The sequence below is a fragment of the Castanea sativa genome, chromosome 10 (genome assembly GCF_040712315.1).
Source record: "Castanea sativa cultivar Marrone di Chiusa Pesio chromosome 10, ASM4071231v1".
In the NCBI taxonomy this organism is placed as follows: Eukaryota; Viridiplantae; Streptophyta; class Magnoliopsida; order Fagales; family Fagaceae; genus Castanea; species Castanea sativa.
This window is the reverse complement of record NC_134022.1, coordinates 20,218,990-20,235,246: the sequence shown is the minus strand read 5'-3', so window position 1 is coordinate 20,235,246 and position 16,257 is coordinate 20,218,990. Positions and strand designations below refer to the sequence as shown.

The window sequence follows — 16,257 nt, the reverse complement described above, 5'->3', positions numbered from 1 at the left end:
TTAGTGAATTTCCAGATAAGCTCACCAGCACCAAACAGATCCAACAGTTTCTTGGAATTTTTAATTACATGTCAGACTTCATCCCAAAAATTTCCAGACACAGGGATTGTCTGGCTAAATTGCTGAAAAAATCTCCTCCAGAATGGAATTCAGTTCATACAGAAGCCGTCCAACAATTGAAAAAATTAGCAGAAAAACTTCCCCCTTTGCAGATTCCAGGACCAGGCAAACGAGTCTTGCAGACAGATGCAAGTGATGAATATTGGGCAGTAGCTCTCTTTGAAGAAGTTGATGGCAAGAGAAGTATTTGTGAATATAAAAGTGGTGCATTCAAGCCTTCAAAGCTTCATTACCATTCTACTTTCAAGGAAATCTTGGCAGTCAAACATGGAATTGAAAATTTCCAATTTCACCTTCTTAGGCACACTTTTCTAGTTGAAATGGACATGTCTTCCTTTTCCAAAATGCTCCAGTTCAAAAGGAAAATGCTTCCCCATCCTCAGTTACTCAAATGGTCAAATTAGTTTTCACAATGGTCTTTTTAAGTCAAACATATCAAAGGTAAAGATAATCTTATCACTGATTACTTTTCTAGAAAGTCTCCAGTTCTTCATATCACAATAATTCCTCTGCCTTTATGTGTATATCCAATAACAGATCCATCCTCATCCTCTGGCCCTTCTACTGCAGCCCCTAATGATATCCTTAATATGATAGAAACCCTTCCTCCAGAAATTAAAGACCAAATAAAGACCTTGACCCTTGAAGCCAGATCCAAAAGAATCATTAGAGTCCTCCATGATTACCTCAAAGAACACCAAAGTCATTTCCTTGCCATTTTTCTAAACATAGAACAACCATGGAAAACCTCTTTTGCCTTTTGGATAACAAATTGGACAGTGGTACATTATCTCTACATGTGGTACTTACTCAATGAGTACTACTTGTGTCTCCATTTCGAGCCAGAATTTTACTCATATATTTTCCCTCACAGAAATAAACATTTTCACAAATTCTGGTTTGCAATCTTGAAAAATGATGCTCATAATGGTCAATGGTTCAAGTATTCAAAACTAGAGCACCCACGCTTTGGCCACAAAATTACTTCTGCATGCATAGTAGCCAAGCTAAATTCCAAAAATGATGTTTGGGCAGAAGGAATCCTACACCCTCCAGAAACGCATTAGGTGACTAATGCTGATGGTACTCTTCACACACACATGGACATGTCTTGGATATCTTGTCACTATTCCCTCACAATGGCAGAATCTCTCAATCAGGGAATCCTACCTGACATAGTCCTAGCAGATCCAGACGTCTATAGACAGCAATGGCCACCTGAAGACCATTGGGAAATGCCAAATCCTTTGGTTGGACATGATGACCCTTACTATCATAACCATGATCCAGATGCTGACATTGATGAAGAATGGTTCCAAGGAAGAGACGGATGGGATGACTAGATATATATATATATATATATATAAAGAATGTCAGAAACAACTTTAAGCATAGCCACTTTTGTGGACTTTTCAAGCATAGCCACTATGGTGGACTTTCCATTCACCAGCTCCTACTTTCCCCGCAATATGTTTGTTGACCATAACAACTATATGATGACAATTGTCAACCATGCAAGAAATCATCTTCCTTCCCACATGCTATTTATCTCTTTGTCAGCAACATATCTGAAAGAAGATTACTACTGCACCAGGACCCCTGACTCCAGATGACATTTGTCACTCCATCTTCAGGACCCCTACTCCTCTGGACATATGTCAAGAACAGCCAGCCCCTACAATCCAAGCTTATCTTCTGATTGTAAAATATCTCTGTAACTACTTGCTTATAAATAGGCATCTTGTGTCTTTGTAACGGGCAGAGAGTGAAAAAGAAAGCCCTTTGTAATATGCCTTCTAGTTTCTCTTATGTCTAATGTAAAAAAGTTGTTCAATCTAATAATATCCCTAAGTTTGCTGTATCTTGTTCTGTGTTCTATCTCATACTTTCATATTATCTTTTATAGTGTCTTATTAATATATGCCATTAATAAGTTTCCATGATCTTCTTATACTCCCATTATCTGTTAAAGAGGCTTTTGTCCGCAAATATTATCCATCTAGCTAGCCCCTTGATCATGCACGTGCACATCGGCACTTTTGTCAAAATAAAGCTGGGCATTGTATTATATTTAAGATAAATATGCTTTTCATTTTGTTTAACAGCTTCATAATATTGAAATCAGTATTTGAAATTAGACTTTTTACTTTAGAAAACTCTCAAGAATAAATTTGCATCAAAGTAAACAGTACTCAAGTTGTCATGTCATGCTAAAAAATTGAATTAAGTTAAAGAGAAATGATATGTTTACAACATTTTCACAATCTTTTTATAACAAATTCTAAGTGACAGGTTGTTACTAGTTGTTAGTGTTAGGCTCAAATTTGAAATAATAACAACTAACCACCTGTAATTTGTTGTGAAGAAAATGTTGTGGACATAGGCTGCGTTTGTTTCAGTGGTAAACTAAAATCTGAAAACATTTTACACCCAGGTATGTGTTTGGCACCACTTGAAAATGCAGTCAAATTGAAAATAGAATTCAGTTTGACTGTAGAATAACCCTCCCAAGCTAGAAATGAATTTCAGTTTCTATTTTACCTTTAAATGATTTCCAAGACTCACAGAGAGAGAGAGAGAGAGAGAGAGAGAGAGCACAGGTGGCCGCCCAGCCAAGCTCCGGCCAGCCCAGATCGTGCTGCCCCCACCGCCCAGATCACGCCGCCCCCCACTGCCCATATCACGCGCCAGCCAAGCTTCTTCTTCTTCTTTTTTTTTCTCTTCTTCCTCAACTCTTCTTCTCCCTCTTACTCAATGTCGCCAATCTAGCCGTCACCGACCACTAGCCCACTCCTCACAAACATCACACAATTGAAGATCTCAGCCCACCCTTCCCTCATCACCGATCCACAAACACCCAAGACCCACCACTCTGATCGCCAACCATGCACCGACGAGTACAGGTTGAGCTCCGATCTTGATAACCGACCACAGGCCGTACTCCACGAGGCTCTCCAACGCACCTCTCCGCCATTTTCCTCTCAACCCACGGTGAGTTTCTCCCTCATCTTCTCACTCCACCTCTGCATGAACCCAATCCACCACCACCATAGCTCAATCTAGAACAATCTCACCATCCCTCTTTTTGATCGGTCTCACCCTCCCTCTCTTCTCCACGGTGGTCTTCATCTTTTCATCTCACTTTTTCTCTCTAACCTGAACCAAACCCCCCACATATTTCTGTGTTTGATATTCTTTTTCTTTGATTTCAGATTCTGTTGTTATTGTGGTCGTGTGAGTGGTGGTGTTTTAGTGGATTTTGGTGGTAACAGAGCAATGAGGTGTTTTTTTCCTCTTCTCGATCTGGATTTTGGGTGGTTGGTGGTGGGTTGTGCTTTTCCTTGGTGGTGGCGGTGGTTGGACCAAGTGGTGGCTGGGGGCTGAAGTGTGTTTCCCTTTTTAGAAAAAAGGTTTTTTACATGTAAGACCAAACACAAGAAATAATTTTCCAGCTAATTTTCACAACACAGTAAAACAATAGAACATGTTTTCCTTTTACGTAAAATACTTTCTCCTAAATCTATTTTACACTCGAAAATTAATTTACATTGAGCCAAACGCAGTCGTAGCATCTCAGCTTTTCCTGATTATTAGTGATTTGGTTTGAACAAACTTTTACTTTGTACCTCCTAATTTGTTTGCCCGAAAATCTAGCTTTCTAATGAAATATCATTATCATCTTTCTTTCATTTTTTTATAGCAAAATCATTATTATCTTTCTAAGAGTTATGAGTCATTGTTTTCTGACAGTAATCTTTTTAGGGTCATTCTAACGAATGCCCTTAGGGCATTGGTTAAAAATTCATTTTAGAAAAGTTTTGACATCACTTTTATGAAAAATGAAAAAAACTGTCAAAACATTATTTCTTTTTTATTCTTTTCTAATAAAAACTTTCTTTAAATAGATTATTAACGAATGCCCTAAGGGCATTCGTTAGAATTTCCCTTCTTTTTTATTATTATTATTTTTTTGCTGAGTAATAAAAGCTTGACAGTATTCTATTATATACGTGGGTTATTATTGGATACTCCCGGAGTACCATAAATGCGTACTCTTCCTTCTCATATAACTGTAGATTCCACTAATTAAATTTATAGTGAGACCCACAATTCATGTGAGAGAAGGGAGTACACATTTATGGTACTCTCAAAGTATTCAATAAGCTCATCAATGTAAATAGCATTTTTTTCCCACTTATTTACTATTAAAAAAAATAAGATTACTGTCCCACTAAATTTAGAATACCTACCAGTCAAAACGGGCTAGCTAGTTTAGGCCATTGCCAATTTGCCACATGCAAGTACATGGTGAAAGTGAATCCTTTAATTAATATTCTGGTTTGAGATTTGTAGATCCCCAGCTCCTAGACTTTCCTCTAAATACAAATCCAGAGGCTCACAGTCACAGCATTTGGACATATGTCAGCAAAGCAAGAACATCAGACACTGACAAAGACCGGATAAGAAAGCCTCTTTAAGTTTAAACTTCCAGTGGTTTAGGGAAAAGAGAGAACCAAGTAAATCAAGGGGCCACACCAAACACAATTGCACAAATGCACAATTTTCAACATAGGCCACTTTATAAATACCAAGCCATCCAAGCCTAACCCGCTCATTCATTTCACTGGTACACTGTTAAAGAAGATGGAAGCAATTCAATCCTGGCCCTGGGTCTCCAAGAACAAGCTCACCAGCATTGGTCAGTACTCAGTACTAACCCTCTTTCTTTTTCTTCTTCACATATTACTCTTTAAGCTTTTTAAAATTTGGCATATTAATATGTAAGTCCCAATGTAAAATTTGTAACATCACTCTAAATAATGGATTCTTGATATCATCATTATCATGAAATCTACAATAGGGGCACTCTGGGCATCAGGAATTGGAGCATCACTAGCTTATAATTCACGTACAAGATCTCCCCTCAAGCCAAGTCTAAGGCTTATTCATGCCAAGTCTAAGGCTTATTCATGCCAAGTCTAAGGCTTATTCATGCCAGGTACATATATAGGCCTCGAAAATTATAGTATCAAATTGGTTTTTTTATTTTTTTGGATGGATATCAAATTGTTTTTTTAAGTTATAAGAAGTGTGATTTTTATGTGTAAGTGACTTTTATTGTTGCTAGGATGCACTCAGAAGCTTTAACACTGGCGGTGCTCTCAGGCGCAGCGGTGTACCACTACTACGAGAAGAGTGTGATGGAGCATGGATAGAGTACGGCTTCTCCAAAGTGAGAGAATTCTCTTTCACTTCAAATTTAATATTATTTTGGCTTTTATATGTAGAAGGGAGATACTTTCTATTCTGAGTTCCAACAATTCAAGATGTTTTGTACTAATTAATTGGCATTTTTTTTTTGGTGTAAGGGTCGAATTTTTTTTTTATTTAAAAAAGATGTTGTTTACGAAAAAAAAAACTATCTTAATTAATGGAGAATCATTATTATTTGGTATTTTTGTTCATAAAGTTAAGAATTTTTTTCCTAGGAAAAAATTGATTACAAGACGAATATATCTGTGAATATCAAGTCAAGTGAAGTGAAATGGAGAGATCATTTTTTATTTCTTATATCTAACAGTATATACTGTTACATAATGTGATTTGAACTATGTAAGCTAAAAACATGAAATTGAGAGGAAAAATAAAATAATTTTGTTATTACCTAGCGACAGATGCACGTAAAAGACATACCAAAAAAAAAAATGCTAATGAAAGATTTAGTAAAGGCTTGAAACTCCAACAATGGAGGTGATATGAAACAGAGAGAAAAAAATTGAAAAGAAGACTCTCTGAACTTCTTGTATTCAAGCTTAATTAATCTCATGCACATACATCGCAATATATAGCTTACAACGGTTTTTAGAAAGATCCAATCTAACAAACTCTAACAACCTAATGACAGCTGTACATAGAAATATCTCCAAAATATCTAAAACAAACTTTATACAAATATCTGAAGCAAGTCGGTTGAAAACAGAGGCTAAAAACAGAGCAAGTGAAGACCGTGGTTCAGTGAGAAAGACCAGCTCCATAAAGCGACACCGTTTTCAGCCTTGAATAAGCCATGCTAGATATAAATGAGAAACGATGCCATTTATCATTTAGATAAACGTCATCATTTTGGCTTCTCAGCAACATATTTGAAAACTAGCCATTAGCCAATTCTTTAATTCTATCTTCATCCCCCCTCAAAACGTTAGGCACCACAGTGAACAAGATTTTGGAATAAAGAATCAGGAAACGATGTGTGGGCAAACTCTTGGTAAAAATGTTAGCTAGTTGATTAGCTTTAGAAATATATTTAATTTGAAGATCCCGGCGAAGAACCCGTTCACGAACAAAATAATAGTCAACTTCTATATGCTTTGTGCGAGCATGAAAAACAGGGTTCGAGTCAATAGCTAAGGCAGAGACGTTATCACACCAAATCTTGGGAGGAATTGCAAGATAGATGCCCAAATCATGAAGAACCTGACGAAGCCAACAAAGCTCAGGAGCCATGGAAGCCAGAGCACGGTACTCAGACTCCATACAGGACCTGGAAACCGTGAGCTGTTTCTTAGCACTCTAAGTGATGGGGTTATAACCCAAATACATAATGAAACCCATCGCAGAACAGCGATCATGAGGATCACCAACCCAATCAGAATCAGAGAAGGCAAATAGTGAAAGAGGGCCAGGTTGAAGAAGAACACCAAAGTGTTGAGTGCCAACCAGGCAACGCAGAATACATTTCGCAGCGACAAGATGAACATCCATAGGAAAGGACATAAATTAGCACACTTGATGAATAGCAAAACTTAAATCTAGTCTAGTGAAAGTGAGATAGTGCAGTGAGCCAACCAAACTACGATAAATGCGAGGATCAAGAAGAACAGAGCCTTCATCTGGAACAAGACGGACATGGGGAACACAAGGTGTTTTAGCAGGCTTGGAATGAAGCATATTGTGCTTGGTGAGAAGATCAGTGATGTATTTAGCCTGATTGAGGAAACGCCCCTTAGGGGAACGATGGATGATAAGACCAAGGAAGAAATGCAAATCACCCACGTCCTTTAATTCAAAAATTTGGCTCAACTGGGCAATAAGAGATTGAAGAAAAACAAGAGAGTTACCAGTAAGGATGATATCATCCACGTAAACCAGTAGATACACAAGAATCTTGTTATACCAAAGAATAAACAGAGAGGAGTTAGCCTGAGAGGATTCAAACCCCATGTGAAGAAGTTGAGTAGAAAATCTCTCAAACCAGGCACGTGGAGACTGATTCAAACCATAGAGAGATTTCTGAAGTTTGCAAACATGAGTTGGGAATCTGGGATCAACATAACCCGAGGGCTGGACCATGTAAACAGTCTCCTTGAGATAACCATGCAAGAAGGCATTTCGTACATCAAGCCACTTCAAGGGCCAATTGAACTGGACAACAAGAGATAAAATAATCCTCACAATAGGTGGCTTAATGACAGGGCTAAACGTCTCATCAAAATCCACACCAAAATGTTGATGGAAGCCCCTAGCCACAAGTCTGGCTTTGTAACGACTAATGGAGCCATTACTATTGCACTTCAATTTATAGACCCACTTGCATCCCACAACATTCTGACTGGGATGAGAAGGAACAAGCACCCAAGTACCCTTCCTTTGAAGAGCCTCAAATTCTTCATCCATGGCTTGGCACCACTAAGGATGTTGCACTGGAATTTTGAAGCTTGGAGGCTCCAATTCTAAATAGTCAATCTTAGCTGTAAAAGCCTGAGTAGCAGTGAAGACCTTAGGTCTAGAAATACCATTTTTAGATCGAGTGATCATTGGATGAGTGTTGTTGGTTAGAACTAAAGGTAGAGGGGCAGGTGTGGGATCAGAAGTAGGGGCAAACTCAGAAGAAGAAGAGGAAGTAGAAGGTTGAGATGAAGGATTTACAGAGGAGATAGGTGTAGAAGTAGGAGTAGGAAGTGGAATCTGAGACTAATCTATGTGAGAAAGAATAAATGTAGAGTCTGGAGTGAGCTGAGTACAAGACTTATGTGATGTGATTGGAGATGAAGGTGTAAGATGAGATGTGGGTGTGGACTGGCAAGTATGAGATGAATGCCAAAGAGAAGAAGAGAGTGAACCAGATGAGGAAGGTGAATACTCATGAAACAAAAACTCAAATTCATTAAACAAAACATGTCTAATGATGTATATTCTGTGAGTGGAAGGGTCAAGGCAAATATATCCCTTGGAGTATGTTGGATAACCAAGAAATAAACAGGGTTTAGTGTGTGGTTGAAGTTTATGAGAGTTGTAAGGGCAAAGCAAGGGAAAACATGTGCAACCAAAAATCTTAAGGTGACTGATATCAGGTTTAGACTTGTATAACACTTCCCAAGGTGACATATTGTTTAGAATAGGAGTAGGGAGTCTATTGATAATGTGTGTAGCTGTAGAGATGGCATAAGACCGATAGGAAATGGGAAGATTAGAATGAGACAGCATAGTAAGTGCACACTCCACAAGATGTCTATGTTTTCTTTCTGCTACACCATTTTGTTGTGGCGTGTGTGGACAGGAAAGTTGATGAGTGATACCTTGTGTTGAGCAAAATTCATTGAAAGCATTGAAGGTAAACTCTCCACCACAATCTGTTCTCAAAATCTTGATTTTATGATTAAGCAGATCTTCTACTGTGGCTTTGAAATACTTAAAAATAGTAAAGACATCAGATTTGAATTTTAGCAAGTAAAGCCAAGTGAATTTAGTAAAGTCATCAACAAACACTAAGTAGTATTTGTAATCATTGATTGAGACAACAGGAGCATGGCCCCATACATCACTGTGAACAAGTTCAGGAGGTCTAGAAGACTTAAAAACAGGATCCTTGAAAGGTAATTGACACATTTTACCACTGAGACAATGTCTGCAGTGTGTAACAATAGAGTTTTTATTGAGCACAGTATTTGAAATAACAGATTTATTGGAAACAAAAGAACACAAAGTAGAGTGAAGAACATTATCACTGGGGTGGCCTAGTCTATTGATGCCACAACAACATATCAAATGATTTCTGAGCATGGAGAGCATGATTGGAATGAGATTGAGACTAGAAAGAAGGAGATGGAGCTTGAACAAATTTTGAGTAGATTTGATAGAGACCATTCTTACTCAAGCCCTTGTATAGGATTCTCCCCGTAGGAATATCCTGGATAAGGAATTTGTGTGCATCAAAATAACATGAGCAATTATTATAAAGACAAAGTTTGTGTACAGAAAGAAGATTAGATGCAATTCTAGGTACATGGAGCACATTTCTTAGTTGAAAATTATGGAATTTGGTATGGAGAGAGGAATTACCTATATGGTTAATGGGAAGAGATTGACCATTACCAACGGCTATCTGATCAGACCCTTTGTACTGAGATTGACTAGTCAGATTGTTGAGGTTTGCAGTGATATGATCTGATGCCCCTGAATCAGTAAGCCATGGATCTGAGTTGCCAAGAATTGTAGTATTGGATGCTATTGCCATGGCAGCCAACTTGGTTGGTGGATTCTTGCCTTGATAGGCAAAATCCATTCTGTGATAGCAATCTAGGCCTGTATGGCCCATCTTACCACAGATTTGGCATTATGGACGAGTATTCTCAAGCTTATTAGTCTGATGTTGTGGCTGATGCTGTGATGAAAAATTAGCTTTGTTGTAGAAGCCTGAATTTCCACCACTGCCGCCTTGAGAGTGAGGTGAGTAGTTGTGTGACCTACCACCACCTCTACCTCTATTATAATTGTTTCTTCCTCTTCCTCTTGCGGATCCTTGATTCAGATACATGTTGGACTGTGAGTTGCCTCCATTACCATTTGGCTTAGAGTTAGAAGCATACATTGCAAGAGAATGTGGAATAGAGTCTGAAACTTCCATCATAGCTTGTTCTTCACTTTGAAGCATAATGGAGAGTTGTTCATAGGAGATAGGATCACTTCTAGTACAAATAGCAGAACAGAAGTGTGCAAACTCCTTAGGTAGACCTCTGAGGACTATACAGATCAGCTCCTCATTATCGACAACAACTCCAACTGTAAGAAGCTTATCTCTAGCAATCTTGATCTTTTGCAGAAATCCATTAACAGATACATTACCTTTCTTCAAGCTTTGCAATTCAAGCTTAAGATTCAGTATATTAGCCCTAGATGTTGATGTGAACCTTCGATCCAAAGTGTTCCACACCTCCTGAGCATTTGTGATCCCAACAACCAGAGAGAACACCTGAGGTGTTAATGTTGAGTTAATCAAAGAAAGAAGAGCCTTATCTCTTATCCTCCATGTTTGATAGTTTGGATTCACTGCAATGGTTGGATTGCCATGAGTATCAAGTAAGAAGGGACATGGTGGTGAAATTGAGCTATCAATGTGCTCAATCAAAGAGTAGGCTTCAAGGATAGTCACCAATTGGTGCTTCCATGGAATATAATTGGTGTAGTCAAGTTTTATGGACATTAGGTTTGACATATTGGAAAGAAGTAATAGTGGTGAAGGAGACTGAGTAGGAGTGACTGTTGTGGTAGTTTGTGATGGTGGAGTAGAGCTTGAAGGAGTAGAGGATGCCGTGGATTGTGGCTCTGATACCATGAAAGATTTAGTAAAGGATTGAAACTCCAACAATGGAGGTGATATGAAGCAGAGAGAAAAAAAATTGAAAAGAAAACTCTCTGAACTTCTTGTATTCAAGATTAATTAATCTCATGCACATACATCGCAATATATAGCTTACAACGGTTTCTAGAAAGACCCAATCTAACAAACTCTAATAACCTAATGACAGCTGTACATAGAAATATCTCCAAAATATCTAAAACAAACTTTATACAAATATCTGAAGCAAGTCGATTGAAAACAAAGGCTGAAAACAGAGCAAGTGAAGACCGTGGTTCAGTGAGGAAGACCAGCTCCATAAAACAACACCGTTTTCAGCCTTGAATAAGCCATGCCAGATATAAATGAGAAACGATGCCGTTTATCATTTAGACAAATGTCATCGTTTTGACTTCTTAGCAACATATTTGAAAACTAGCCATTAGCCAATTCTTTAATTCTATCTTCAGTTACGCAGTAGAGTCGAAGCCAACAATAAAGCCACCTTCTTAACTCTAATTCCTAGTTTCGTACTTGGCTTCCTAGATGATAACAAAAGAACATGCATCTCACTAATCCATTGAACACTATCATGAGGGGGTGTAAAAACCTCTTATTTGCAATCTTACCACCTAAACCCTTAAACTCATGCAACTCAGGTATGTAAACCCAATTTTTTTCATATATACAACCTTACTATACCATGATTGTAAACATAAAAGTGATAGTTTTAATTATTTGATGGTAGAGAAGAGAGATGATTGATTTGTTTATATTATTTGATAGTATAGTTTATATTATTTTAATAAGTTGTATTAAAAATAGAAACTAGAATGTTGGGTAAGTTATAAAATAAGATAGTAAAATAGATAAAGTATTATTTTAAGGATGTATAATAGAATTTTTTTTTTTATGGTAATTTGGTAGAATTTGTAAAAACTAACAAAAACCCAATGGTGGAGTCAAAAAAAATACTTTTGGAGGGATCTTGATAAAACAATCAAGATAAACTCAAACACACACACATATATACACATAAAATATTATAGAGAACTTATTATCTTGCTAAATCCAATAAGCATACAGAAATTGTTTACTTTAATCTGAATGCGTATAATAATAATAATAATAATAATAATAATAATAATAATAATAATAATAATGATCTTATGTACATAAAAAGAAATAACAACAATAACAAAAGAAACCGTAAATAAAAAATAACAGATTTTTCTTGTTACATAACTATCTTTTTTTTACGGTGCCTCTTTTTTAAGGCCAGTAGTTGAGCTGGTCAATGTTCTTTCTTTCTTTTTATATAAGACGGTCATCAGAATAACTTAAATAGACCAATTCAAATCTTTGAATATTCAAAACCAAAAAAAAAAAAAAAAAGAGAGAGAGAGAGAGAGAGAGAGGAGAGGAGAAGAAGAAGAGGAGGAGAAAAATCTTGGACCAATGAGCTAGAGAGAAGGGAAAACCAACTAAACTGGATCCAAACTTGGTGGTTTGTTAACATCGATCTATACATTGCCATTCATGCAAAAACTAACATTCCCCCAAGTACACGTTTTCTAACTCCTATGTATATAAAAACCATGCATGCAATATTCTCTGAATTCATTTTTTTCTCAGATTAAAAGCCTAAAAAATTAGATAGAGAGATGTCAAATGCCATGTTGAATGATCTTCCTGAAGATGTATTAATGGACATATTTTCAAGATTACCAGTTAAGACACTCCTTCAATTCAAGTCAGTTTGCAAATCATGGTATGATATTATTAAAGATCCTGTCTTCATCACTAAGCATGTTAACAGATCTAATCATGGCAACAATGGCTATCTTGCTGTCACACGCCGCGATGACACTTTTGGTAATACATGTCTAATATCTTTGTTCTCTTATGAAACATTTCGTGAAATTTATAACATAACTATTCCATCTAAAAAGGAACATAGTAAGGCACCTTTCAGAATTGTTGGTTCATGCAATGGTGTCTTGTGTCTAAATGTTTCTAAAATTGGAGACACAAATTTTTTGTTTAATCCTGCCACCAATGAATTCAAAGAGCTCCCAAAACCTGATTATCCAGTGAATGACCTTGGTGAAAATAAAATTCTTTTATATATTGGTCTTGGATTTGGTCACAATCCGGAAACTAATGACTACAAATTGGTCAGAATTTCTTTTTGTAAGAAGATGAAAGAGTCATTTTATTCTACAGTTGATGTGTACTCATTGAGCACAAATTCTTGGAGAAGAAAGGACAAGCTTGTGCATGGAACTATTTCGGGGAACACTTTTTCTAAGGGGGACTTAAATGGTGTTTTACATTGGAAGGGTGCAATTGAGAAAAAGAAGGTGATTCATCATATTATCATATCGTTTAATATTAGAGATGAAGTGCATGGCTACATAAAATTGCCTGCTGGAATTGAACTTGATAACAAGGATTGGCACCCTTTTGTAAGGAATGGATTACTTTGTATCGTTGTTGTTAGTTCAAGAAATCAATATGAACCTAGATTTGATACATGGGTGATGAATGAATATGGGGTTGAAGAAACTTGGACAAAACAATGGAGTCTTGGACCTCTCCTAGCATGGAACTTGGTTGGATGTGGCAGGAATGAAGAGCTTCTCTTCGCAGCTTCCACAAGGATGTACCTTTATGATCTACAAAAGATAAAACCTCCTCATGATGATATTCTTGATGGCGATATTTTGGGCAGTAATTTTGTGGACAAGGTAGAGGTGGTCAATCACATTGAGAGCTTAGTCACAATTGAGGGAAAAAAAGTTGACGTCAAAAGGCGTAAAAGGTCTTGGTTTAGGGAGAATCAATTTTTGCTCTTTGTTCTTTTTCTTAAACTCATATCGCTCACCTTGTGTTTACTTAAGATCAAATATCGTGAATGATGGAAACTACTGGGTTAATGTCTCCAAATTATTGTTTATATTTTTTTTTTCCTGAATTGAATGTCTCCAAATTATAAAGATGTCATACCATTGACAACATTTTTTTGGGACTATTATTTGGATCCCTAGTGCAATTTGAATGCTCTCTTAAAAAACCATCAACTTCTGTGAACGTAGTATGCACCTCAATCGATCAATTATCAGCAACAAAGACACCTAAATTTGATAACCCTCGCCAATGATGGTTTGTTGAAATCCCGGCTTCTTGTGTTTATTTATTTTATAAACCGTCAGAAAATTAGTTAAATAGATCTATAGCCGACTCTTACCCTTCAAGGATTAATAATCGATCTCAAAATTTTAGAACTAAGGCTTTTATTGTGTTGTTAAACTTTATTAATAGAAGAAGATAGCTACAATACATTAGTTACTATTGCAGGGATAAAACAAGGAGGCAATTCCTCCAGCCAAACTAATTCAACAATAGAGGACACAGCCTTATCTGCTACTTAATAAGACATAATATTTAAGAAGATTCACAAACAAAAGCAAATTCATAGAACCGCATATGGCTTGAAACTGGTCGTAAATAGCATCGAATAAATGGCCATAACTCAAATGTAGTATTAAAGTTATGTTCAGACTTTATCACTTTGACAGTGGCAATATCATCCCACTCAAAAAGCACTTCAAAGAGTTCAATATCTAGGCAAAACCTAACCACATCCACAACAGCCAAAACGTATCCGTCGATGCAATAACCAGTCCTTGTGCATCACGAACCCATTAAATCCCAAACCCATTAAATCCTGCATCACATGAACTTAACAGCCGAGTTTTCTTCATATTTGATCATCGTAAAACGCTTTACATTGATAACAAGTTAATAACCATGCATAATCTTGCTAGTAAAAAATCCAAGTTACCCTTGAGAATTGAGATATCGTTGTGCTTGATTTTAGTCACTTAAGTCATTGCCTTGGCTTTGATTTTGATTTAATGGATTACAAGCTCACCAGAATCAAGCATTTGTACTCTAGTTGCAAAAGCTTGTAATCCATGACCATAACTAATTAACCTTGAACCAGCCACCATGAACCTAAATGCAATTGAGTTATTTTGAGACAGAAAATTTTACAAATTTTTTTTCATAATTTGTTGAGGAGATAGGTAGCAATTGGTGTAACAGTCCTCTCACATTGATCTATTACTAATACTAATTTAATTATACAAACAATCACAACATGTCAACTCAACAATTATAAAGAAAGTTGTGAATTTGGATAGAAATGAACTAGTTAACTGCTTAGGGGAAAAAAAATCATGGATTGATTGAAAAATGTATTTAACGGGAAAATGAAAAAAAAAATGTTTAAATGAGTTGACCCAATACTTGAAAAGAATTAGACAATAGGAACTACAAAAGATAATCATATTGTATCATATTGTCATCACAATAGCCACTGAACCTTATCATTTAAAGGAAGGAGAAGTCGTAACAAGGTCTCCGTAGGTGAACCTGCGGAAGGATCATTGTCGAAACCTGCACAGCAGAACGACCCGCGAACCGTTGACAACCGACGGGGGGCGGGGGGGCTCGTTGCCCCCTCGCCCTCCCTACGAGCGGGGACCTCACATCTCTCGCCCGCAAACTAAACCCCGACGTGGAACGTTCAAGGAAATTAAAACCAAGAGAGCCACACCGGAGGCCCCGGACACGGTGCGCCCCTGGCATTACGAATCATCCAAAATGACTCTCAACAATGGATATCTAGGCTCTCGCATCGATGAATAACGTAGCGAAATGCAATACTTGGTGTGAATTGCAGAATCCTGCGAATCATTGAGTTTTTGAACGCAAGTTGCGCCTAAAGCCATTCGGCCGAGGGCATGTCTTCCTGGGTGTCACGCATCGTTGCCCCCCCCCCCCCAAACGCTAGTTCGGGGCGGGGCGAAAGTTGGCCTCCCGTGCGCGCCTACGCAAGCAGATAGCCCAAAAGCGAGTCCTCGACGACGAGCACCACGACAATCGGTGGTTTTTCAACCCTCGTTCCTCATCGTGCTCCCCCCGTCGCCCGAACGTGCTCTCGAGACCCTCACGCGTCGCCTTGGCAATGCTCCTAACGCGACCCCAGGTCAGGCAGTACTACCCGTTAAGCTTAAGCACATCAATAAGCGGAGGAAAAGAAACTTACAAGGATTCCCCTAGTAACGGTGAGCAAACCAGGAACAGCCCAGCTTGAGAATCGAGCGCCTTTACTAGCATCTTCAAATTGTAGTCTGGAGAAGCGTCCTCAGCGGCAGACCGGGCCCAAGTCCCCTGGAAGGGGGCACCAAAGAGGGTGAGAGCCCCGCCATGCCCAGACCCTGTCGCACCACGAGGAGCTGTCGGCGAGTCAGGTTGTTTGGGAATGCAACCCTAATCGGGCGATAAATTCCATCCAAGGCTAAATACGGGCGAGAGACCGATAGCAAACAAGTACCGCGGGGGAAAGATGAAAAGGACTTTGAAAAGAGAGTCAAAGAGTGCTTGAAATTGTCGGGAGGGAAGCGGATGGGGGCCAACGATGCGCCCCAGTCGGATGTGGAATGGTGACAACC

General features: G+C 38.0%; 1 protein-coding gene, 1 long non-coding RNA gene and 1 other non-coding gene across 3 annotated transcripts; all 3 read left to right on the top strand.

Annotated features, from left to right (window-relative positions):
- The first annotated feature begins 4,702 nt into the window (after positions 1–4,702).
- Positions 4,703–5,332, top strand: LOC142613117 (uncharacterized). Its single transcript, XR_012840235.1, has 3 exons — positions 4,703–4,819; positions 4,982–5,119; positions 5,249–5,332. It is a non-coding gene; the product is annotated as an uncharacterized LOC142613117 (long non-coding RNA).
- Positions 5,333–12,399: 7,067 nt separating this feature from the next.
- Positions 12,400–13,656, top strand: LOC142612189 (F-box protein At3g07870-like). Its single transcript, XM_075784305.1, has one exon. It carries the CDS (start codon positions 12,400–12,402, stop codon positions 13,654–13,656), a length of 1,257 nt encoding a protein of 418 aa, XP_075640420.1.
- Positions 13,657–15,408: 1,752 nt separating this feature from the next.
- On the top strand, positions 15,409–15,564 carry LOC142614319 (5.8S ribosomal RNA). Its single transcript, XR_012840398.1, has one exon. It is a non-coding gene; the product is annotated as a 5.8S ribosomal RNA (ribosomal RNA).
- The last annotated feature ends 693 nt before the right edge of the window (positions 15,565–16,257 follow it).

Excerpts from the sequence above, each read along its gene's own strand:
- LOC142612189 (XM_075784305.1), top strand. The coding sequence starts at position 12,400 with ATGTCAAATGCCATGTTGAATGATCTTCCTGAAGATGTATTAATGGAC.